The sequence below is a fragment of the Nicotiana tomentosiformis genome, chromosome 1 (genome assembly GCF_000390325.3).
Source record: "Nicotiana tomentosiformis chromosome 1, ASM39032v3, whole genome shotgun sequence".
Classification (NCBI taxonomy): Eukaryota; Viridiplantae; Streptophyta; class Magnoliopsida; order Solanales; family Solanaceae; genus Nicotiana; species Nicotiana tomentosiformis.
This window is the reverse complement of record NC_090812.1, coordinates 149,799,351-149,825,567: the sequence shown is the minus strand read 5'-3', so window position 1 is coordinate 149,825,567 and position 26,217 is coordinate 149,799,351. Positions and strand designations below refer to the sequence as shown.

Sequence of the window (26,217 nt, the reverse complement as noted above, 5' to 3'; positions counted from 1 at the left end):
GAAAATGAAATTTGGCTGCCTTTGCTCGGCAATCAACTGTGGCATAGCAAGCTGCCAACCAGTCTATGCCCATGATAGCATCAAAATCCATCATCTCTAGCTCAACTAGGTCAGCTGAGGTCTGACGACTACAAATTGTCACCGTACAACCTCGGTAAACCCGTCTAGCAATAATCGATTCTCCGACCGGTGTAGATACCGCAAAAAGATCACTTAGTATTTCAGGCACTATACCAAACTTCCTCGCGACAAATGGGGTAATATACGATAAAGTAGATCCTGGGTCTATCAAAGCATAAGCATCGTGAGAGCAAATGGTTAATATACCTGTCACAACGTCTGGTGAAGACTCCTGGTCCTGTCGACCCACTAAAGCATAGATACGGTTCTGATTACCACTTGAACTGGAACCTCTACCTCTGCCCCGACCTCTAGACTCGCGCCTTGAAGGATGCACGGACATAGATGATCCTGTTGCTGAACTCGCTGGTTGTGCCATTCCCCCCGAATCTCTATTTGGGCAATCTCGCATCATATGCCCCGGACGCCCACATATATAACAAGCATCAGAACCTGCTCGGCATTGGCCCAAGTGTCCTCTACCACAGATGTCACACCGTGGAGGAAATGACCATGTCTGCGCAGATCCTCGCTGTCGCTGCAAACCCGATACCCGTGAGCTCTCACCTGGTCCTGACTGAGTATAGCGGTCATACCTGTAACCCTGTAACCGAGGTAGCGGAGGCCTAGGTGGCCGTCCGAAGTACTGGGTCCTATAACTACCCTGAGATTGCTCCTGAGACCTGGAAAATCTCATCCTCTTACGTTGACCTTGCTCAGCCCTCTCTGTACCCTGCTGCTGACGCCTACCCCTTTCTATATTCTGGGCAAATGCCTGAATCCAGGAGATATCCATACTATCCTGCAATGCAACGGTGGCACATGCCTCGGTTAACTCTGAGGCTAACCCTGCTATAAACCTGTGAATCCTGTCCCGCATAGTAGAAACTATGGATGGTGCATATCTGGCCAATGAGTCAAAAGGGAGACTATAATCTCGAACACTCATATTACCCTGCTTGAGGGCTAGAAACTGATCGACTCGAGCCTGTCGGATCTCCCGCGGTAAGTACTGGTCAAGGAAAGCATCTGAAAAATTCTCCCAAATAGATGGAGGTGTATCACGTCCCCTGGACCTCTCCCATCCCTCATACCAAAGGATGGCTATATCTCGAAGTCGAAAAGCTGCTAGCTCAACTGCCTCTTTCTCCGTGGCATGCATAACACGAAAGATCCTGTGAAGCTGATCTATGAAATCCTGCGGGTCCTCCCTCTGATCTGTCCCCGTGAACTCTCGGGGACTCAAAGCAATAAACTCTCGGACCCTTGAACTCCCAGACCCCTCAGAAGTTCCTGCACTAGCTGATGCCCTAGCATATTGCTGGGTAGCTACCAACTGTGTCAACAAATGCACCGCACTCCTTAAGTCCTGATCTGATGGAAGTGGAGGGGGAACTGTATGTGCGGTTTCCCTAGGAATCTCCGTAGTTGGTGGATGAGCCGGTAATGGCAGAGTAGGGGTATCCCCTTGAGCCTCAGACTGGGCCCCATCTACTGGGGGTACCCTACTGGTCCCCTCACCTACTACTGTATCTCTCCTCTGGCTAGCCATAGTCTTCCTAGTCACCGTCATCTGTGCATGCAAACACCAACACATAAGTTTAATTCAAATTTCCTATAACTCAGTTCTATAGCACGATTTAGATTTCAAAGAAGTGTAACCAACTCCTAAATGCCCTGTAGTTCCTTGCTTATATAATGTGGTGCACAACACATCTATAAACAAGACCCTACTAGACACGGCTTGTAGACTCCCTAGGACAGAACTGCTCTGATACCAAGTTTGTCACGCCCCGAACCTAGGAGCGAGACAAGCACCCTGTGCCTCACCTAACCTGGCGTACCAAATTGCGACTAAGGGACTCTGAACACATAATGTCATACTTTGGCCATGGGGCCACCTTGCAAGACAATTTGCGAAGCAAAATATAAAACTGAATGGAAACTAGCGCTAACTAAATATCAATATAAAGCTAGGCCGACAAGGCCGTCATAGCTACTACAGCTGACAAACCACCAATTTATACAAACCATACATACTGCACTAACCAACAGGATATGCCTACAAGCCTCTACGGATAGATGTATTGTGATCGGAATAGGGCCCCGACCTACCCATAACATATATACAGATATACATAAGATGTACACAAAACTCTAGACCTGGCAACTCCGAAAGATGTGGAGCTTACCGATCAGGCGGAACTCGGGAAACACCTACTGAGGAGGTCTACCCGTCTGTCTGTCTGAACCTGCACGCATGAAATGCAGCGTCCCCAAAAAAGGGACGTCAGTACGAAATAATGTACCGAGTATGTAAGGCAATAAAATAACTGAAATCTGAAACTGAACTGATAATTAACTGGGAGTCAAAGATGATCTGGAGATATACTTACCTGCTGATACTGACTCAACTCCTTCAATATAGTAAGTAAAATAATTGTACGGCCTTATAAGGCTCGGTATATATAACTGCTCTGCCATAGTAGGCTCGCTCATAGGCGCTCGGCCATACTAGGCTATGTATCTCGACCATGCTGGGCTCGCTCATAGGCGCTCGGCCACAGTAGGCTCGGTATATAACTTTCCATCTGATCAGAGGTTGCCCAATAGGGGCCTGCCCATCGATTATAGCTCGATGGTAATGAAAATACTGTAATACTGTATATATAGGCTTGTTGCTCTCTTGACTGGAAGAAGACAATACTAAATTGAATATAGAATCTCGATAAGGAATAATATTGTAACTTATGAGACTAGAATAGTGTGAATAAATTCATGAATATGAACTTCTCTTTTTGTCTCATTATTAACACATGTAGCTACGAGATCATGCCAAAATGAAGGAAGGCTTAGCCTTAACATACCTTATCACAATCTTTCCAATCACCAAGTTGAACTCACCTCTTCACACCTTAATCTACAAGAATGATAATAATACTATCGTTAAGTTACGAAAGGTACAACTATCGCACAACGAACGACAAACCTATTTTGTATTAAAACGGGCAGCATCTCCCCTATAATATGCCCTTCCTCCAAATTCAAGATAACACCAACAATACAAGAACAGAACAATAACAACATATATACATCATTTTCCAGCCCTATATACACCATCAAATACTACAAAACAGCCCAACACACCCCAATCTCTTCGTACACAAAACGACCACCGTAGTAGTGTCAAACGACCCGAAAATGTTATGACGAACGACCAGCCAACCACCCTACATTTATATGGTGTTTATAAACCCCCTTCCTCCTCCAAAACTCCACAAAATAGTAGTAAAACACGCAGCCCAACAGCAACACAAAACAGTCCACAAAACAGTCCGCTACAAGTGAATAACTCGAACTCACGGCTTCCGATCACCGTCCCGTGAGTTCTTACAAGTATAGAACGACTTACCATGAATTTACAGCAGAAAAAATGGATGAAAGAGAGCAGTAAACTCACCTTATTTGTTGGATAACTCAGCTCCTATCTTGGTTCTTCAAACTCTAAGTTTTACCTCCAATTGGAACTTGAAAGGGAGAGAAAATCAATTAGGGTTTGTGGGAAATTTTTGGGAGGATTCTTTGCAGAGCTTATGTCTGGTTATTATGCTCTATTTTAAGTCTAATATATGAAGAAAATAGGCCCTTAAAAGGCCTCTTTGGACGACCCGAAATGGCCCATTTTTGGGCTTTCATTTAAGCAAGTAGGTGACACACCTACTTGTCACCTAGCAGCTTGCGCAGTGTTGCAAAAATGCCCATATCTCTCTACTCCAATGTCGTATGGACAAACGGTTTAATGCGTTGGAAAATAGACTCATATATATTTAATTGGATGGATGGAACACCCCATAACCCTAAGTATATTGGGAGAAAATCGCAGTTACATTTGACCCAAAGTTTCAGTAAAACTTATGAATGTAACTTGTGATGACTTTCATCGACTTTTGTTCCACAACTCTCTTGACTTCAAAACATAACAAACGGATGTCATACGACTAATATAAATCATAACATAATCTCCTTATCATGTTAATCACCCTAGTCTCACCCCAAAGGTACATGTTATAACATTCCCAACTTGTCGACTTTCGACGAAACATTGTTTTATTCAATTGCTTTAGCTTCTGAACTTTCCAACCCTCTTTGTACTTGTTGTTCATGATCTTCACTATTTGTAACCTCAAAGGTAACATTATTAAATTACTTTATATACTTTTAAATATTATCTCATTTTTGGTCCTACATTAGTTTACTTACGACACATTTTTACGTACGAAAATATAGGGTGTAACAGATAGTTGAGGAGGAGGAATAGGAGGAGGAGGACCTTATCATTCAGACCGTGGAGAAAGGTGTTGTTCTCAAGAACTGGACAACTGCACCATCCCAGGCTCGTCGAGTTCCTGGGTAGCTTGGCAAATTAGCATCAATTATTTTTAAAAAATAGTTTTGAGTATTTAAGACATTTTCAGTATTGTTTTTTTAAAATAAATGCTCGAGTCATTGAGCCACACTTGTTGACGTTTTCGAGATTTTATTAACGTATTACTACTTTTTGTCTTTTTTATTATTGTATTCATTTTGTTTCTTTATAGAATTATTATTACCTATCCCGATGAACTTGCAACTATGACATGTAGTGAGAGAACGCAACATAAGGATAGTGATTCAGAGGATCTGGACGATGATACAACACCTGAGGAAATCGTCAGAGAAGTGCAAATTTTGAAAACAAACCAAAGTCTAACCTGGACGAAACTGAAGCAGTTAACTTAGGGGATTCTGAAACAGTCAAGGAAACACGCATAAACATTCATCTATCACCGTCTGAGAAATAAGAGTACGTCAGATTCTTAAACAAATATGAAGATATATTTGCATAGTCCTTCGGCGATATGACTGGTTTGAGGAAATCCATAGTGGCTCACATCTACCCACTAATCCTACATACCCACTGGTGAAGCAGAAGCTCAGAAAGTTCAAGCCGGATATATGTTTGAAGATGAAAGAGTAAATCACCAAGCAATCAAAGCCAGGGATCCTAGAGTATTCGAATACCCGACTTGGTTGGCCAACGTTGTGCCAGTTCCGAAGAATATGGGAAAATCAAAGTATGTGTTGACTACCGAGATCTGAATAGAGCGAGTCCCAAATATACACATAATGATTGAAAAATGTGCCAAGAATGAACTCCAATCCGTTGTGGATTGCTTTGCAGGGTACCATCATATCTGGATGGATGAAGAGGATGCTGAAAAGATACCCTCCATCACGCTGTGGGGAATATACTGTTACAAAATGATGTCGTTTGGTTTGAAGAACGCTGGAAACTCCTACATGAGAGCCATGGCAACCACTTTCCATGACATGATACACAAGGAGATAGAGGTGTACATCGCTGAGGTTATCATCAAATCCAAAAAGAGTACGGACCACATAGCGAATCTGAGGAAATTCTTCTATCGGCTTCGTAAGTACAATCTGAAACTGAATCCTACAAAATGTGCTTTCAGAGTCCACGCTAGAAAATTTTTAGGACTCATCGTCACTCGCAGAGGGATTGAGTTAGACCTGTCAAAAGTCAAAGCAATCCAAGACTTGCCACCTCCGAAGAATAAGAAAGATGTGATGAGCTTTTAAGGCGTCTCAATTACATCAGCCGCTTCATAGCACAATCAATCGTGATATGTGAGCCCATCTTCAGGATGCTGAGGAAAGATACTAAAACAGGCTGGACTGAAGAATGCCAGAAAGCCTTCGATAAAATCAAAGAATATTTATCTAAACCGCCCGTTCTGGTTCCATTAGAACCAGGAAGACCCTTGCTACTTTATTTTTCCGTACTGGACGGATCTTTTGGTTACGTTATGGGACAACATGATGAGACTAGGATAAAGGAGCAGGCAATATATTATCTGAGCAAGAAATTCACGCCTTACAAAGTCTGGTATTCTTTGCTAGAATGCACTTGCTGTGTTATGATATGGATAGCTCAGACGTTACGGCATGCTTTCTATGCATACACTACATATCTCATATCAAGGATGGATCCGCTAATCTTTCAGAAACCCATGCCTACGGGTAAGTTAGCAAAATGGAAAATCTTGTTGAGTGAGTACGACATCGTTTATGTAATTCAGAAGGAGGTTATAGGGCAAGCATTGGCGGATCATCTGGCAGAGAGTCCCGTAGATGGAGAATACGAACCATTGAAAATGTATTTTTTCGATGAGGAGGTGTCATTTATGGGAAAAGAAATCACCGAGGCATACAATGGTGGGGTATCCGAGTTGTCTTGGTATAAAAAACCAGCCAACACTATCCAGTATCCGCAAAACTCAGGTTTCCATGCACAAACAATATAGCGGAGTATGACGCCTGGATACTGGGACTCCGGTTGGCCATTAACATGAATGTTCAGGAGTTGCTGGTAATCAGAGATTTAGATCTTTTGGTGCACCAGGTTCTAGATGAATGGGCCACAAAGAACACTAAATATTTTCATATTTGCACTGTTTACAAGAGCTGATCAATATATTCACAAAGATAGTTTTCCAACATGTTCCGAGAATTCAAAATGAGTTCACAGATGCATTGGCCACTTTATATTCCTTGATACAACACCCAGAAGAGAATTTCATCGATCCCATCCCAATAGGAATTCATTAGCAGCCAACTAATTGTGCTAATATTGAAGAAGAGAGTGATGGAAATCCGTGGTTCCACGACATCAAGGAATATTTGGAAAATGGAGAATATCCAGAGCACGCTACCCATACTCAGAAGCGCACACTTCGAAGGTTAGCCAACCATTTCTTTCAAAGAAGAGGAATTCTATATAGAAGGACTCCAGACCTGTGATTATTATGGTGTGTCAACTCCAAGGAGGCATCCAGATTGCTCGAGGAATAACACGCCGGAACCTGCGGACCGCACATGAATGGGTTCACCTTAGCCAAAACGATACTAAGAGCGGGGTATTTCTGGATGACTATGGAAATAGATTGCATCAAGTATGTTCAGAAGTGCCACCAATGCCAAGTACATGCTGACATGATATGAGTACCACCTAATGAACTAAACACAACAAATTCGCCCTGGATTTTCTCGGTTTGGGGGATGGATGTCATCGGCCCGATCGAACTCGCTGCTTCAAATGGGCATAGATTGATTCTAGTGGCCATAGACTAATTCACGAAATAGGTTGAAGTCGGGTCTTACAAAGATGTAACTAAGAGGGTCGTAGCAGATTTTGTTCGGGACTGCATTGTTTATCGGTTCAGAGTACCAGAGTCAATCATCACCGATAACGCCGCCAATCTCAACAGTGATTTGATGAAGGCCATGTGTGAAACCTTCAAGATCAAGCATAAGAACTCCACAACATACATGCCACAAATGATCGGAGCCGTAGAAGTCGCCAACAAGAACATCAAGAAGATATTGAGGAAAATGCTAGATAACTACAAACAATGGCACGAGAAGCTGCCATTTGCTCTACTCGGGTATTGTACGACGATTTGCAAATCAATTGGGGAAACTCCTACCTATTGGTTTTATGGTACTGTAGTGGTTATTCCTGCAGAAGTAGAAATCCATTCTTTAGGACTTATACAAGAAGCTGAGCTCAGCGGTGCAGAATGGGTACAGAGATGATATAAACAACTAGTTGTCATTGATGGGAAAAGATGAATGCGGTATGTCACGGTCAACTCTACCAGAACAGGATGGCAAGAGATTTCAACAAAAAGGTCAGACCAAGGCAATTCACACCGGGGAAATTGGTGCTAAAGAGAATCTTCCCACATCAATATGAAGCCAAGGGGAAGTTTTCACCAAACTAGAAGGGTCCCTACATGGTTCATTTGGTACTAACAGGAGGAGCACTTATACTTGCAGAAATGGACGGAGGGATTTGGCCAAAACCTATCAACTCAGACGCAGTCAAGAGATACTATGTTTAGGATTATTTTCATTTCCTTATTTGATGTAACTGAACTACGGTTGACCTGATTCCCATTTAAGAGGGGATACGTAGGCAGCCTTGTGGGTTCGGTCACATCTTAATAAAATCTTCATTTTCCCATCATCAGAAATCGGGGCAAGATCACAAGTTCAGTCGACATCATCATGTGTAGAACAACAAAAATGTATTGTCAGAAGTATGCATTTAAAATGGGGCATAATTTTGAGGAGGACCATCAAAATTCTAAAGCAAGGAGGTTGCAATGTCTCTAAATGTGTCACAGTCACTGGTTCATCTAAACTATTTGATCTTCCTTACTATAATCGTTTCAAACAACTATATCCTTGCAAATAATTTGTCAAATGCATACATGTTTTCGAAAACTTTGTTTCTATGACAGCCAGAGGTTACCCAGGGTAACTCAAGTAGGACCTCAAGACAAGAAGGCAAAGCAAGGAGTCAAGAGCACGGACCAGGAGTCAAGATGATCTGGAGATATACTTACCTGCTGATACTGACTCAACTCCTTCAATATAGTAAGTAAAATAATTGTACGGCCTTATAAGGCTCGGTATATATAACTGCTCTGCCATAGTAGGCTCGCTCATAGGCGCTCGGCCATACTAGGCTATGTATCTCGACCATGCTGGGCTCGCTCATAGGCGCTCGGCCACAGTAGGCTCGGTATATAACTTTCCATCTGATCAGAGGTTGCCCAATAGGGGCCTGCCCATCGATTATAGCTCGATGGTAATGAAAATACTGTAATACTGTATATATAGGCTTGTTGCTCTCTTGACTGGAAGAAGACAATACTAAATTGAATATAGAATCTCGATAAGGAATAATATTGTAACTTATGAGACTAGAATAGTGTGAATAAATTCATGAATATGAACTTCTCTTTTTGTCTCATTATTAACACATGTAGCTACGAGATCATGCCAAAATGAAGGAAGGCTTAGCCTTAACATACCTTATCACAATCTTTCCAATCACCAAGTTGAACTCACCTCTTCACACCTTAATCTACAAGAATGATAATAATACTATCGTTAAGTTACGAAAGGTACAACTATCGCACAACGAACGACAAACCTATTTTGTATTAAAACGGGCAGCATCTCCCCTATAATATGCCCTTCCTCCAAATTCAAGATAACACCAACAATACAAGAACAGAACAATAACAACATATATACATCATTTTCCAGCCCTATATACACCATCAAATACTACAAAACAGCCCAACACACCCCAATCTCTTCGTACACAAAACGACCACCGTAGTAGTGTCAAACGACCCGAAAATGTTATGACGAACGACCAGCCAACCACCCTACATTTATATGGTGTTTATAAACCCCCTTCCTCCTCCAAAACTCCACAAAATAGTAGTAAAACACGCAGCCCAACAGCAACACAAAACAGTCCACAAAACAGTCCGCTACAAGTGAATAACTCGAACTCACGGCTTCCGATCACCGTCCCGTGAGTTCTTACAAGTATAGAACGACTTACCATGAATTTACAGCAGAAAAAATGGATGAAAGAGAGCAGTAAACTCACCTTATTTGTTGGATAACTCAGCTCCTATCTTGGTTCTTCAAACTCTAAGTTTTACCTCCAATTGGAACTTGAAAGGGAGAGAAAATCAATTAGGGTTTGTGGGAACTTTTTGGGAGGATTCTTTGCAGAGCTTATGTCTGGTTATTATGCTCTATTTTAAGTCTAATATATGAAGAAAATAGGCCCTTAAAAGGCCTCTTTGGACGACCCGAAATGGCCCATTTTTGGGCTTTCATTTAAGCAAGGAGGTGACACACCTACTTGTCACCTAGCAGCTTGCGCAGTGTTGCAAAAATGCCCATATCTCTCTACTCCAATGTCGTATTGACAAACGGTTTAATGCGTTGGAAAATAGACTCATAGATATTTAATTGGATGGATGGAACACCCCATAACCCTAAGTATATTGGGAGAAAATCGCAGTTACATTTGACCCAAAGTTTCAGTAAAACTTATGAATGTAACTTGTGATGACTTTCATCGACTTTTGTTCCACAACTCTCTTGACTTCAAAACATAACAAACGGATGTCATACGAATAATATAAATCATAACATAATCTCCTTATCATGTTAATCACCCTAGTCTCACCCCAAAGGTACATGTTATAACATTCCCAACTTGTCGACTTTCGACGAAACATTGTTTTATTCAATTGCTTTAGCTTCTGAACTGTCCAACCCTCTTTGTACTTGTTGTTCATGATCTTCAATATTTGTAACCTCAGAGGTAACATTATTAACTTACTTTATATACTTTTAAATATTATCTCATTTTTGGTCCTACATTAGTTTACTTACGACACATTTTTACGTACGAAAATATAGGGTGTAACAGATAGTTGAGGAGGAGGAATAGGAGGAGGAGGACCTTATCATTCAGACCGTGGAGAAAGGTGTTGTTCTCAAGAACTGGACAACTGCACCATCCCAGGCGCGTCGAGTTCCTGGGTAGCTTGGCAAATTAGCATCAATTATTTTTAAAAAATAGTTTTGAGTATTTAAGACATTTTCAGTATTGTTTTTTTAAAATAAATGCTCGAGTCATTGAGCCACACTTGTTGACGTTTTCGAGATTTTATTAACGTATGACTACTTTTTGTATTTTTTATTATTCTATTCATTTTGTTTCTTTATAGAATTATTATTACCTATCCCGATGAACCTGCGACTATGACATGTAGTGAGAGAACGCAACATAAGGATAGTGATTCAGAGGATCTGGACGATGATTCAACACCTGAGGAAATCGTCAGAGAAGTGCAAATTTTGAAAACAAACCAAAGTCTAACCTGGACGAAACTAAAGCAGTTAACTTAGGGGATTCTGAAACAGTCAAGGAAACACGCATAAACATTCATCTATCACCGTCAGAGAAATAAGAGTACGTCAGATTCTTAAAAAAATATGAAGATATATTTGCATAGTCCTTCGGCGATATGACTGGTTTGAGGAAATCCATAGTGGCTCACATCTACCCACTAATCCTACATACCCACTGGTGAAGCAGAAGCTCAGAAAGTTCAAGCCGGATATATGTTTGAAGATAAAAGAGTAAATCACCAAGCAATCAAAGCCAGGGATCTTAGAGTATTCGAATACCCGACTTGGTTGGCCAACGTTGTGCCAGTTCCGAAGAATATGGGAAAATCAAAGTATGTGTTGACTACCGAGATCTGAATAGAGCGAGTCCCAAATATACACATAATGATTGAAAAATGTGCCAAGAATGAACTCCAATCCGTTGTGGATTGCTTTGCAGGGTACCATCATATCTGGATGGATGAAGAGGATGCTGAAAAGATACCCTCCATCACATTGTGGGGAATATACTGTTACAAAATGATGTCGTTTGGTTTGAAGAACGCTGGAAACTCCTACATGAGAGCTATGGCAACCACTTTCCATGACATGATACACAAGGAGATAGAGGTGTACATCGCTGAGGTTATCATCAAATCCAAAAAGAGTACGGACCACATAGTGAATCTGAGGAAATTCTTCTATCGGCTTCGTAAGTACAATCTGAAACTGAATCCTACAAAATGTGCTTTCAGAGTCCACGCTAGAAAATTTTTAGGACTCATCGTCACTCGCAGAGGGATTGAGTTAGACCTGTCAAAAGTCAAAGCAATCCAAGACTTGCCACCTCCGAAGAATAAGAAAGATGTGATGAGCTTTTAAGGCGTCTCAATTACATCAGCCGCTTCATAGCACAATCAATCGTGATATGTGAGCCCATCTTCAGGATGCTGAGGAAAGATACTAAAACAGGCTGGACTGAAGAATGCCAGAAAGCCTTCGATAAAATCAAAGAATATTTATCTAAACCGCCCGTTCTGGTTCCATTAGAACCAGGAAGACCCTTGCTACTTTATTTTTCCGTACTGGACGGATCTTTTGGTTACGTTATGGGACAACATGATGAGACTAGGATAAAGGAGCAGGCAATATATTATCTGAGCAAGAAATTCACGCCTTACAAAGTCTGGTATTCTTTGCTAGAATGCACTTGCTGTGTTATGATATGGATAGCTCAGACGTTACGGCATGCTTTCTATGCATACACTACATATCTCATATCAAGGATGGATCCGCTAATCTTTCAGAAACCCATGCCTACGGGTAAGTTAGCAAAATGGAAAATCTTGTTGAGTGAGTACGACATCGTTTATGTAATTCAGAAGGAGGTTATAGGGCAAACATTGGCGGATCATCTGGCAGAGAGTCCCGTAGATGGAGAATACGAACCATTGAAAATGTATTTTTTCGATGAGGAGGTGTCATTTATGGGAAAAGAAATCACCGAGGCATACAATGGTGGGGTATCCGAGTTGTCTTGGTATAAAAAACCAGCCAACACTATCCAGTATCCGCAAAACTCAGGTTTCCATGCACAAACAATATAGCGGAGTATGACGCCTGGATACTGGGACTCCGGTTGGCCATTAACATGAATGTTCAGGAGTTGCTGGTAATCAGAGATTTAGATCTTTTGGTGCACCAGGTTCTAGATGAATGGGCCACAAAGAACACTAAATATTTTCATATTTGCACTGTTTACAAGAGCTGATCAATATATTCACAAAGATAGTTTTCCAACATGTTCCGAGAATTCAAAATGAGTTCACAGATGCATTGGCCACTTTATATTCCTTGATACAACACCCAGAAGAGAATTTCATCGATCCCATCCCAATAGGAATTCATTAGCAGCCAACTAATTGTGCTAATATTGAAGAAGAGAGTGATGGAAATCCGTGGTTCCACGACATCAAGGAATATTTGGAAAATGGAGAATATCCAGAGCACGCTACCCATACTCAGAAGCGCACACTTCGAAGGTTAGCCAACCATTTCTTTCAAAGAAGAGGAATTCTATATAGAAGGACTCCAGACCTGTGATTATTATGGTGTGTCAACTCCAAGGAGGCATCCAGATTGCTCGAGGAATAACACGCCGGAACCTGCGGACCGCACATGAATGGGTTCACCTTAGCCAAAACGATACTAAGAGCGGGGTATTTCTGGATGACTATGGAAATAGATTGCATCAAGTATGTTCAGAAGTGCCACCAATGCCAAGTACATGCTGACATGATATGAGTACCACCTAATGAACTAAACACAACAAATTCGCCCTGGATTTTCTCGGTCTGGGGGATGGATGTCATCGGCCCGATCGAACTCGCTGCTTCAAATGGGCATAGATTGATTCTAGTGGCCATAGACTAATTCACGAAATAGGTTGAAGCCGGGTCTTACAAAGCTGGAACTAAGAGGGTCGTAGCAGAATTTGTTCGGGACTGCATTGTTTATCGGTTCAGAGTACCAGAGTCAATCATCACCGATAACGCCGCCAATATCAGCAGTGATTTGATGAAGGCCATGTGTGAAACCTTCAAGATCAAGCATAAGAACTCCACAACATACATGCCACAAATGATCGGAGCCGTAGAAGTCGCCAACAAGAACATCAAGAAGATATTGAGGAAAATGGTAGATAACTACAAACAATGGCACGAGAAGCTGCCATTTGCTCTGCTCGGGTATTGTACGACGATTTGCAAATCAATTGGGGAAACTCCTACCTATTGGTTTTATGGTACTGAAGTGGTTATTCCTGCCGAAGTAGAAATCCATTCTTTAGGACTTATACAAGAAGCTGAGCTCAGCGGTGCAGAATGGGTACAGAGATGATATAAACAACTAGTTGTCATTGATGGGAAAAGATGAATGCGGTATGTCACGGTCAACTCTACCAGAACAGGATGGCAAGAGCTTTCAACAAAAAGGTCAGACCAAGGCAATTCACACCGGGGAAATTGGTGCTAAAGAGAATCTTCCCACATCAATATGAAGCCAAGGGGAAGTTTTCACCAAACTAGAAGGGTCCCTACATGGTTCATCTGGTACTAACAGGAGGAGCACTTATACTTGCAGAAATGGACGGAGGGATTTGGCCAAAACCTATCAACTCAGACGCAGTCAAGAGATACTATGTTTAGGATTATTTGCATTTCCTTATTTGATGTAACTGAACTACGGTTGACCTGATTCCCATTTAAGAGGGGATACGTAGGCAGCCTTGTGGGTTCGGTCACATCTTAATAAAATCTTCATTTTCCCATCATCAGAAACCGGGGCAAGATCACAAGTTCAGTCGACATCATCATGTGTAGAACAACAAAAATGTATTGTCATAAGTATGCATTTAAAATGGGGCATAATTTTGAGGAGGACCATCAAAATTCTAAAGCAAGGAGGTTGCAATGTCTCTAAATGTGTCACAGTCACTGGTTCATCTAAATTATTTGATCTTCCTTACTATAATCATTTCAAACAACTATATCCTTGCAAATAATTTGTCAAATGCATACATGTTTTCGAAAACTTTGTTTCTATGACAGCCAGAGGTTACCCAGGGTAACTCAAGCAGGACCTCAAGACAAGAAGGCAAAGCAAGGAGTCAAGAGCACGGACCAACCTCCCCCCTCCCACACAAAACTCACGATTTTTCTTTGAATGCAGGCACGATAAAACAACAATATTCACGAATACATACGCATAACAAATCACTACCTTCATGACGACGAGTTGCCAAATGCATACACATCCAGCTAAGAAATACTTCACTATCTCATAGTCACTCATCGCTTTTCCTGCATAAGTCTAAGCACTGCCTTTTCTTTGCACGAGACTAAGCCTTGTCTCCCTTCCCCTGCACGAGACTAAGCGTTGTCTATGTTCCCTACATGAGGCTAAGCATTGCCTCCATAATTTCATAAGGCTAAGCACTGCCTTTCCCTGCATGAGACTAAGAACTGTCTCCACTTCTTGCATGAGGCTAAGCATTGCCTCCATAATTGCATAAGGCTAAGCACTGCCTTTCCCTACATAAGACTAAGCACTGTATCCGCTTATTGCATGAGGCTAAGCATTGCCTCCAAAATTACACAAGGCTAAGCATTGCGTTTTCATTGCATGACACTAAGCCTTGTCTCCATTCTTTGCATGAGGCTAATCACTTCCTTTCCTTGCATAAGACTAAGCACTGTCTGCATTATTTGCATAAGGCTAAGCACTGCCTCCCTAATACATAAGGCTAAGCACTGCCTCCACACTGCATAAGGCTAAGAACTGCCTTTCGTTGCATAAGACTAAGCATGGTCTCCCTTCTTCGCATCAATGTAAGCACTGCCCTCATCTCACACAACACCATGCCTTGTCTTGTCTCGTTCTCACATATGACTAAGCATCACCTGTTTCTTTTATCAAACAATCGATACTGCCATATCTTTGCATTTCATAGGCTGAAACATTGCCACATTGTCCAAAGGCATCATAGTCCGAAAGCCCCATCCTCATAGCCCAAAGACACCATCTCATGACCTGAGGGTCTCTCGATATTGCATATCATTATTCAAAGGTGTTATAGTCCAGAGGCACCATCGGCATGGCCCGAGGATACCATTTCATGGCCTGTGAATCCCTTATCATACGCTTCATGGCCCAGGGCGTCATTGTATAAGGACATCATCCTCATTGTCCCAAGACAACCTTCATTGTCCAAAGGGCATCTGCATCATATTTAAATTTTCGCAATAACCTATATATGTTCGTATGCACCATGTTTTGAGTTTTGCAGGTAACTCGGGAGATAATTGTTCTGCAAACATGAGCAATCTTTGCTCCGATTTCCGTTCACAACGTTCACATCCTTTGACTACCTCAAACGTAACTGACATTGCCTACCTTTTACTCTATGACCGTTCAGATATCTGCCTTGTGATACACCCGTAACGTTCATTTCACATTCATGACTCCGCTTACGATACTATTCTACTGAAAAAGATCCTTTTTGAAACATACAATAACACTTATAACAACTCTATCGGTTTCATTCGTCGTTGGATCCAGAACTACACACAGTCTGACTCTTGTAACACCAAGAATATGTAGGCAACTCAAGAACCAGGGTATGGACCCCATTTTGTTTTAATCGCATCATTCCCACTGAATTCGGCAAAAAATGGTCATCATTTTCTTTACCCGACAACTCTTTCATCATTCACGGGTAAAGAGGGGCAGTTGTTGATACCCAATTTTGCCCTCACATTTTAAAAGTAATACATATATATATATGTAAAATATCAATTTGAATCATTACCTAATTTACAAGAGTTAAACAAGCATTTGTTTTACAATTTTTCATAATTTTTATAGCTTTAAAATTAATTTTTTTGCATTTAAATTATTTGAATATTTATAAATTGTCCTTGAAATTATTCTTTGACGATTTAATTACCCAAAATTATTATTTTCATCCATATATATATATATATATATATATATATATATATATATATATATATATATATATATATTTCATAATATTTTACTTCATTTTATATAATCACATTTATTGTACTTTTATGCCAAATACGTAACTTGCAATAATAGCCTATTTTTATAATTTATTGCATTTTGTCATTTTATTCAAGGTCAAAATAAGTTTTTACATTTTTTAATCTTATGTTGTTGTTTTTAAGTATTAAGTTTCATAAATAGTATTTTTATATTCTATTTAACTATTTTATTAAATTATTTTCCAGAAGTCCTTGTATTTTAAAATATAGCCCAAGTTAGGCCAATTTTCGGACCATATCAATGGTCCACAAAACCGATACCCCTGGCCCAATTCACAAAGCCCAAGATAGACGAGCCCTCCAATTCTAACCTGATCGGGACCCGTCTCCATGACCCACCCCCACTTTTCTTTTAATTTTGGTCGTTGATCTTAGAGATCAACGACCCATAAACCATTTCCCCCTTTTAATTACCCAACCTCAAACCCTAATCCCCATTTCCCTTCAGCAGCCATCTCTATACTCTAACAAACTGTCACGACCCGAATTTCTCACCTTCGGACCGTGATGACGCCTAACATTTCACTTGCTAGGCAAGCCAATGTTAAAATAATATTATCTATTTTAAAACAATTTTTAAATTTATTAATAATAAAGAAACAAATGCGGAAGTAAGGTCTGAAATATAGTGAATAATCCATAAAAATAACGGCGTCTAAATACCATCCCAAAATTGGTGTCACAAGTGCACCAGCCTCTAGAATAATAAAAATAAAGTTCCGAATAAAATAAAGCTGTCTGGAAATAAACACACAGCTAAGGTACAGTAGACGGGGACTTCAGAACTGCGAACGCCGTGCAGTTATACCTCAAGTCTCATATGAGTAGCTGAAATCCGAGCAAGTCTATGGTACGCCACTGGGACCAACTCCGAAATCTACACAAGAAGTGCAGAGTGTAGTATCAGTACAACCGACCCCATGTACTGGTAAGTGTTGAGCCGAACCTCGACGAAGTAGTGACGAGGCTAAGGCGGTTCACTTACATTAACTTGTACGCAATATTAGTAACAACATCAATAATAGAAATAAGTCAGGTAACTCATTTATAATGGTTGAAGCCAACTCAGCAATTATAACCAATTATCATTTCCATAAATTCTGTTGCAGCGTGCAACCCGCTCTCACAATATATTCATATTCAATTATGTTGCAGCGTGCAACCCGCTCTCCCAATATTTTCCTTTTAATCAAGTATGTCATATATTTATTTCAATCAAGTATATATATAGACTTTTAAATAAGTCTGTTGCGGCTTGCAACTCGATCCTCCAATATGGACTTTTAAACAAGTCTGTTGCAGCGTGCAACCCAATCCTCCAATATAGACTTTTAAACAAGTCTGTTGCAGCGTGCAACTCGATTCTCCAATATGGACTTTTAAACAAGTCTGTTGCGGCGTGCAACCCGATCCTCAAATATGGACTTTTAAACAAGTCTGTTGCGGCGTGCAACCCAATCCTCCAATATGGACTTTTAAACAAGTCTGTTGCGGCGTGCAACCCGATCCTCCAATATGGATTTTTAAACAAGTTTGTTGCGGCGTGCAACCCGGTCCTCCAATATATTCATTTACCAATTCTTATAGAATAAATTGCCCCAATAAATGCAACAATTAATATAAAATTTTAAAACAACAAGATTTCAATAATTATGATTTAATTATGAAACAAGCAATGACAATTAGCAATTTATTATGAAAATCGGGGAGAAAATAGACAGTTTAATATTTAATATGCTAAATGTCAAGTAGCAATTAATACACATAAATCAAATAGCATGTAACAATTATTGCAGGAATTCAAGAATTAATATTTATCAAGGAATAGGAAAGAAATAATTATTATAATAATTAATTCGTGTCTTAGAACAATTTATGATTTTCAAATAATTATGCAAATAATTAATTTGACGACGTATAGACACTCGTCACCTCGCCTATGCGTCGTTCACATGCATTTCACATAACAAATAATTTAAGGGTTCTATTCCCTCAAGTCAAGGTTAAACACAACACTTACCTCGCTATGCAAATTCAAATAAATTAATCGACCACAACTTTTCCTTTTAAATTTGTCTCCAAAAGCTTCAAATCTATTCACAAATAATTCGATATACTCACTACAAATCGTAGGAATTAATTCCATATGAATTTACTAATTTTTCGGATAAAAATCCGAAATTCACTTTAAAATTTGACAGTGGGGCTCACATCTCAAATCTCGGAAAAAATTACGAAATCCAAACACCCATTCCGAGATGAGTCCAACCATACAAAAATTATCAAATTCCGACATCAGATTGACCTTCGAATCTTCGTTTTACATTTTTGGAAGGTTTTGTAAAAATCTGATTTTATTTCCATAAATTCATGGATTCATGATGTAAATGAGTATGGAATCATGAAATATAATCAATATAGAATAAGGAACACTTCCCCAATTTCCCCCCATGAAAATCGCCCAAATATCGCCTAAATCGAGCTCCCCAAACTCAAAAATGAGTAAAATAGCTAAACTCCACGTTTTATGGGGTTTCTGGCATTTTCGAGTGCCACAGGTAGCGTGGGGCGCTGCTTGTGGAGCACTTTCCAGTACACCAATAATTCCCAGCGCCAGGGCTAGCGCCCCACACTATCCTGGGTGCTGGCGGCTACAAAAAATCTTTTCCGACACGAAAATAGACACAACTCTCTCATATGATTTCCGAATTCGACGATTCTTTTTGCTATGGCTACAAAATTTCAATACGGATCTAATGCTTCCATCAAAACTGAATTTGGAATTAATTTTCTTAATGGGATACCACTTATTCTTGAAGAAACGACGTCGAACGTTCTTGAAATGCCAAAATTAAATTCCGTTGACCACCCGAAATCCACCCGAGGTCCTTGGGATCTCAACCAAATATACCAACAAGTCCTAAAACATTATACGGACTTACTCGGGGTCTCATATCACGTCAAACGATGCTGAAATTATAATTCACACCTCGATTCGATCTTTTGAGTTTCCAAACTTTTCAATTTACAAATCTTGTGCCAAAACATGTTAAATGAATCCGGAATGACTTTAAATTTGGCACACAAGTCATAAATGACATAACGAAGCTATTCCAATTTTCCGAATCGGATTCCGACCCCGATATCAAAAACTCAACCCTGTGGTCAAACTTGCTAGTTTCGTTAAATGGTCATAACTTAAGCTAGGGACCTCCAAATTAAATTCCGGGCATACGCCCAAGTCCCAAATCACGATACGGAGCTACCGGAACTGTCAAAATACTAATCCGGGTCCGTTTGCTAAAAATGTTGACCAAAGTCAACTCACTTGAATTTTAAAGCTCTATTTCACATAAAAACTTTCCAGAAACTTTTACGGATTGTGCACGCAAGTCGAGGATGGATAAATGGTTCTTTTCAAGGTCTTAGAACATAGAATTACTTATTAAATTTAAAGATGATATTTGGGGTCATCACATTCTCTACCTCTAAAACAAACGTTCGTCCTCGAACGGAGTTAGAAAAAAAAAATACCTGAGCTGGAGAAAAGGTGTGGATATTTACTCTGCATTTCCAACTCGGACTCCCAGGTAGATGCCTCTACCGACTGACCTCTCCATTGCACTCGAACTGAAGGATAACTCTTAGACCTCAATTGTCGGACCTGCCGGGCTAGAATAGCCACCGGCTCCTCCTCTAAGTCAAATCTTTGTCCAATTGGACTGAGTTGAAATCTAACACATGGGACAGATCACCATGATATTTTCGGAGCATAGACACATGGAACACCGGATGAACCGCTGATAAACTAGGTGGTAATGCAAGCCTGTAGGATACTTCACCCACCCTTTCAAGAATTTCAAAGGGTCCGATATACCTAGGGCTCAACTTGCCCTTCTTTCCAAACCTCATTACACCTTTCATAGGTGAAACCCGAAGTAATATTCGTTCTCCAACCATGAATGCAATATCACAAACTTTACGGTCGACATAACTCTTTTGCCTAGACTGAGCTGTGCGAAGTCGATCCTGAATAATCTTGACCTTATCCAAGGCATCATGTACCAAATCGGTACCCAACAACCGAGCCTCTTCCGGTTCAAACCAACCAACTGGCGATCGGCATCGCCTTCCGTATAATGCCTCATATGGAGCCATCTGAATGCTCGAATGGTAGCTGTTATTATAAGCAAACTCCGTAAGTGGCAAGAAATGATCCCAAGAACCTCCAAAGTCTATAACACAAGCGCGAAGCATATCTTCCAATATCTAAATAGTGCGCTCTGACTGTTCATCTGTCTATGGATGAAATGCTGTACTCAACTCCACCCGCGTGCCTAACTCACACTATACAGCCCTCAAAAAATGTGAGGTAAACTGCGTACCTCGATCTGAAATAATAGACACGGGCACACCGTGAAGGCGGGCAATCTCACCAATGTAAATTTCAGCTAACCTCTCTGAAGAATAGGTAACTGCCACTGGAATGAAATGGGCTGACTTGGTCAACCTGTCCACAATGACCCAAACTGCATCAAATTTTCTTTGAGTCCGCGGGAGCCTTACAACAAAATCCATTGTGATACGCTCCCACTTCCACTCAGGAATTTCTAACTTCTGAAATAAACCACCAGGTCTCTGATGCTCGTACTTAACTTGCTGACAATTCAGACACCGAGTTACATGTGCAACTATATCCTTTTTCATTCTCCTCCACCAATAATGTTGTCGCAAATCTTGATACATTTTTGCGGCACCTGGATGAATAGAATACCTAGAACTGTGTGCCTCTTCAAGAATTAATTCACGAAGCCCATCCACAGTAGGCACACAAATACGGCCCTGCATTCGCAGAATTCCATCTTCCCCTACAGCAACCCGTTTGGCATCACCGTGCCACACCGTGTCCTTAAAGACAAGTAAGTGAGGATCATCATACTGCCTCTCTCTGATGCGCTCATATAAAGAAGACCGAGCGACTGTATAAGCTAGAACCCGACTAGGTTCTGAAACATCTATCCTTAAGAACTGATTAGCCAAAGTTTGAACATCTGCAGCTAATGGCCTCTCACCAACCGGAATATACGCAAGACTGTCCATACTCACATCCTTTCTACTCAAAGCATCGGCCACCATATTGGCCTTTCCAGGGTGATACAAAATGGTGATATCATAGTCTTTCAACAACTCCATCCATCTTCTTTGCCTCAAATTAAGATCCTTTTGTTTGAACAGGTACTGAAGGCTGCGATGATCAGTAAATACCTCACACGAGACACCGTAGAGGTAATGCCTCCAAATTTTCAGCGCATGAACAATGGCTGCTAATTCTAAGTCATGAACAGGATAATTCTTCTCGTGAACTTTCAACTGCCGCGACGCATATGCAATTACCTTGCCATCTTGCATTAATACTGCACCAAGCCCAATGTGAGATGCGTCACAATATACCGTATACGATCCTGAACCAATGGGTAATACCAATATTGGCGCCGCAGTCAAAGCGGTCTTGAGCGTCTGAAAGCTCAACTCACACTCGTCTGACTATCTGAATGGAACACCTTTCTGGGTTAGTCTGGTCAAGGTGCTTGCTATAGATGAAAACCCTTCCACGAACCGATGATAATAACCTGCCAAACCTAGGAAACTCTGGATCTCTGTAACCGAAGCAGCTCTAGGCCAATTCTGAATAGCCTCAATCTTCTTAGGATCCACCTTTATGCCTTCTGCCGATACAACATGTCGCAAAAACACAACTGAGTCTAACCAAAACTCATATTTTGAAAATTTGGCATATAACTGATTATTCTTCAAGGTGTGAAGCACACTTCGAAGATGCCGCTCATGCTCCTCTCGACTGCTGGAGTAAATCAAGATATCATCAATGAATACAACCACAAAAGAATCCAAATAAGGCTTGAACACCCGATTCATCAAATCCATAAATGCTGCTGGAGCTTTTGTCAACCCAAATGACATCACTAGGAACTCGTAATGCCCATACTGAGTCCGAAAAGCTGTCTTAGGGACATCAGATGCCCTAATCTTCAACTGATGGTAACCAGATCTCAAATCAATTTTCGAAAATACATTGGCACCCTGAAGCTGATCAACTAAGTCATCAATTCTTGGTAGCGGATATTTATTTTTGATAGTGGCCTTGTTCAACTGCCGATAATCTATACACATCCGCATCGAGCCATCTTTCTTCTTTACAAATAATACTGGTGCACCCCAGGGCGAGACACTGGGTCTAATGAATCCCCGATCAAGCAAGGCTTGTAACTGCTCTTTCAATTCTTTCCACTCTGGCGGGGCCATACGGTATAGTGGAATAGAAATGGGTTGAGTGCCTGGAGCCAAATCAATACAGAAGTCAATATCTCTGTCGGGTGGCATCCCTGGCAGATCTGCAGGAAATACTTCCAAAAATTCACGAACAACTGGTACTGAGTCCATAGAAGGGACATCCGCACTGGGATCGTGAATATAAGCCAAATAGGCCAGACACCCTTTCTCTACCATACGCCGAGCTTTTATATAAGAAATAACCCTGCTGGCAGAATGGCCAGGAGTTCCTTTCCACTCTAATCGAGGTAACCCCGGCATAGCTAGGGTCACTGTCTTGGCATGACAGTCCAATATAGCATGATAAGGAGACAGCCAATCCATACCCAAGATGACATCAAAATCTACCATATCAAGAAGTAGAAGATCCACACTAGTATCAAGATTACCAATAGTAACCACACACGAACGGTAGACATGATTTACTACCACAGAGTCTCCCACCGGTGTAGATATACATACAGAAGCACTCAGAGAATCAAAATAGGAGGACACATAGGAATAAGTAGATCCTGGATCAAATAAAACTGAAGCATCTCTATGGCAAACTGGAATAATACTTGTGATCACAGCATCAGATGACTCGGCCTCAAGCCTAGCTGGAAAAGCATAAAATCGGGGCTGGGCCCCACCACTCTGAACTGCATCTCTGGGACGGCCTCTAACTGGCTGGCCTCAACCTCTAATAGTCTGACCTCCACCTCTAATGGCCTGACCTCCACCTCCAACTGTCTGACCCCTACCTCTAGCTGGCTGAGCAGGCGGTGAAGTAACCGGTGCCGGTATGATGGCACGAGAATCTTGCCGAGATCTATTACTCACCAATCTAGGGCAATACCTCCTGATGTGACCAATGTTCCCACACTCATAACACCCATCCTGATATCGTGGCTGCTGAAGCTGAAGATGGCCCAGATGGGGCGGATAACCACTGTAGTAACTCTGGAGTGGTGGTGCACTGATAGGAGCTGAATGTGCACTGAATACTGGCTGCCAAGAGTAAGGCATAATAGGACCGTTACTCCCTGAAGCACCGGGAGATACATGGAGTGCTGAATGAAACAGTCTGGGAGGACGACCCCTACCAAAATTACCCCTGCCTCCAGACGAGGCACCACTGTAACCACTGAACTGACGAGGCCTCTTATCGGACCTCTGCCCTCTTTCCTGTGCTAGGACCATCTCGATCCTCCTTGCGACATTAGCAGCCGCCTGAAAAGAAATCTCACTTCCGGTCTCCTTGGCCAACTGAAGTCTGATAGGGTGAGTGAGTCCCTCAATGAACCTCCTCACTCTCTCTCCCTCCGTAGGTAGAAAAAGGAGAGCATGATGGGCCAAATCTACAAAACGGGACTCATATTGAGTAACAATCATACTACCCTACTGTAGACGCTCAAATTGCTTGCGAAATTCCTCTCTAAGTGTGATAGGGAAGAACTTCTCCAGAAATAGCTAAGAGAACTGCTCCTAGGTAAGTGTAGGTGATCCGACTGGTCGGGTCAATGTATAATCTCTCCACCACCTCTTGGCAGAACCCGTCATCTGGAATACGGCAAAATAAATTCTATTGGTCTCAACTATACCCATGTTTCGCAGCACCTCGTGGCAACATTCAAGATAATCCTGTGGGTCCTCAGAAGGTGTACCACTGAAGTGAACTGGAAAGAGCTTAGTAAACTTATCCAGTATCAATAAGGCCTCAAACAACATGGCGGGCCTATCACCGGTCTGTGCCGCAATAACTGGCTGAACTACCCCAACTAGCGGGGCTACTGGAGCCTCATTCTGGGGAGCCATCTGCTCCGGGGCGGGAGTAGTGGGAGTTTGTGCTCCTCCCCCATCCTGTGAGACGGCTGGTGCCACTAGAAATGTACCATTCTGAGCCACACCCTCCAAAAGACTCACCAATCGGACTAGAGCGTCCTGAAGCACTGGAGTGGCTATGAATCCTTCCGGGACCTGAACTGGTCCAATTGGTACATTCTGAACTGGGACCTCCTCCTGAAGGTCTACCTGAGGTTCTTTAACAGGTGCAGTTGCTCGAGCTCTGGACTGAGCTCTACCTCGGCCTCTGCCTCGGCCTCTAGCACGACCTCGGCCTCGACCTCCACCCCTGGCCATAGTTGGCACCGGGGGTTCTGGTCCCTATCCATCGGTAGAGGTATTATGCGTTCTCACCATCTGCGAGTGAATAAGAGTAGAATGGTTCAATCATCGATGATTGAATAAAATTGCACGACAGAATAAGAAAGAAGTGATATTGTTCCTAAACTTCATAGCCTTTGAGAGATAAGTACAAACGTCTCCGTACCGATCCTTCAGACTATACTAAGCTTGCTCGTGGCTCGTGAGACCTATGTAACCTAGTTCTTTGATACCAACTGTCACGACCCAAATTTCCCACCTTCGGACCGTGATGGCGCCTAACATTTCACTTGCTAGGCAAGCCAACGTTAAAATAATATTATCCATTTTAAAACTATTTTTAAATTTATTAATAATAAAGAAACAAATACGAAAGTAAGGTCTGAAATATAGTGAATAATCCATAAAAATAACGGCGTCTAAATACAATCCCAAAATTGGTGTCACAAGTGCACGAGCTTCTAGAATAATAAAAATAAAGGTTTGAATAAAATAAAGCTGTCTGGAAATAAACACACAGCTAAGGTACAGTAGACGGGGACTTCAGAACTACAAACGCCGTGCAGTTATACCTCAAGTCTCCTCTGAGTAGCTAAAATCCGAGCAAGTCTATGGTACGCCGCTGGGACCAACTCCGAAATCTACACAAGAAGTGCAGAGTGTAGTATCAGTACAACCGACCCCATGTACTGGTAAGTGTTGAGCCTAACCTCGACGAAGTAGTGACGAGGCTAAGGCGGTTCACTTACATTAACTTGTACGCAATATTAGTAACAACATCAATAATAGAAATAAATCAGGTAACTCATTTATAATGGTTGAATCCAACTCAGCAGTTATAACCAATTATCATTTCCACAAATTCTGTTGCAGCGTGCAACCCGCTCTCACAATATATTCACATTCAATTCTGCTGCAGCGTGCAACCCGCTCTCCCAATATTTTCCTTTTAATCAAGTATGTCATATATTTATTTCAATCAAGTATATATATAGACTTTTAAATAAGTCTGTTGCGGCATGCAACTCGATCCTCCAATATGGACTTTTAAACAAGTCTGTTGCGGCGTGCAACCCGATCCTCCAATATAGACTTTTAAACAAGTCTGTTGCGGCGTGCAACTCGATCCTCCAATATG

The 26,217-nt window shown here is 41.4% G+C and overlaps 2 protein-coding genes across 2 annotated transcripts; both read left to right on the top strand.

The window, feature by feature from the left end:
• The first annotated feature begins 5,828 nt into the window (after positions 1–5,828).
• LOC138891567 (uncharacterized) lies at positions 5,829–7,779 on the top strand. The gene is made up of 2 exons (XM_070175070.1): positions 5,829–6,404; positions 7,327–7,779. The coding sequence occupies exons 1-2, from the start codon at positions 5,829–5,831 to the stop codon at positions 7,777–7,779; spliced, it is 1,029 nt and encodes a 342-aa protein (XP_070031171.1).
• Positions 7,780–11,906: 4,127 nt separating this feature from the next.
• LOC138891566 (uncharacterized) lies at positions 11,907–13,857 on the top strand. The gene is made up of 2 exons (XM_070175064.1): positions 11,907–12,482; positions 13,405–13,857. The coding sequence occupies exons 1-2, from the start codon at positions 11,907–11,909 to the stop codon at positions 13,855–13,857; spliced, it is 1,029 nt and encodes a 342-aa protein (XP_070031165.1).
• The last annotated feature ends 12,360 nt before the right edge of the window (positions 13,858–26,217 follow it).

Excerpts from the sequence above, each read along its gene's own strand:
- LOC138891567 (XM_070175070.1), top strand. The coding sequence starts at position 5,829 with ATGCTGAGGAAAGATACTAAAACAGGCTGGACTGAAGAATGCCAGAAA. Across the intron at positions 6,405-7,326 it reads CCGAGGCATACAATGGTGGG|GTTGAAGTCGGGTCTTACAA; the intron begins GTATCCGAGTTG and ends TTCACGAAATAG.
- LOC138891566 (XM_070175064.1), top strand. The coding sequence starts at position 11,907 with ATGCTGAGGAAAGATACTAAAACAGGCTGGACTGAAGAATGCCAGAAA. Across the intron at positions 12,483-13,404 it reads CCGAGGCATACAATGGTGGG|GTTGAAGCCGGGTCTTACAA; the intron begins GTATCCGAGTTG and ends TTCACGAAATAG.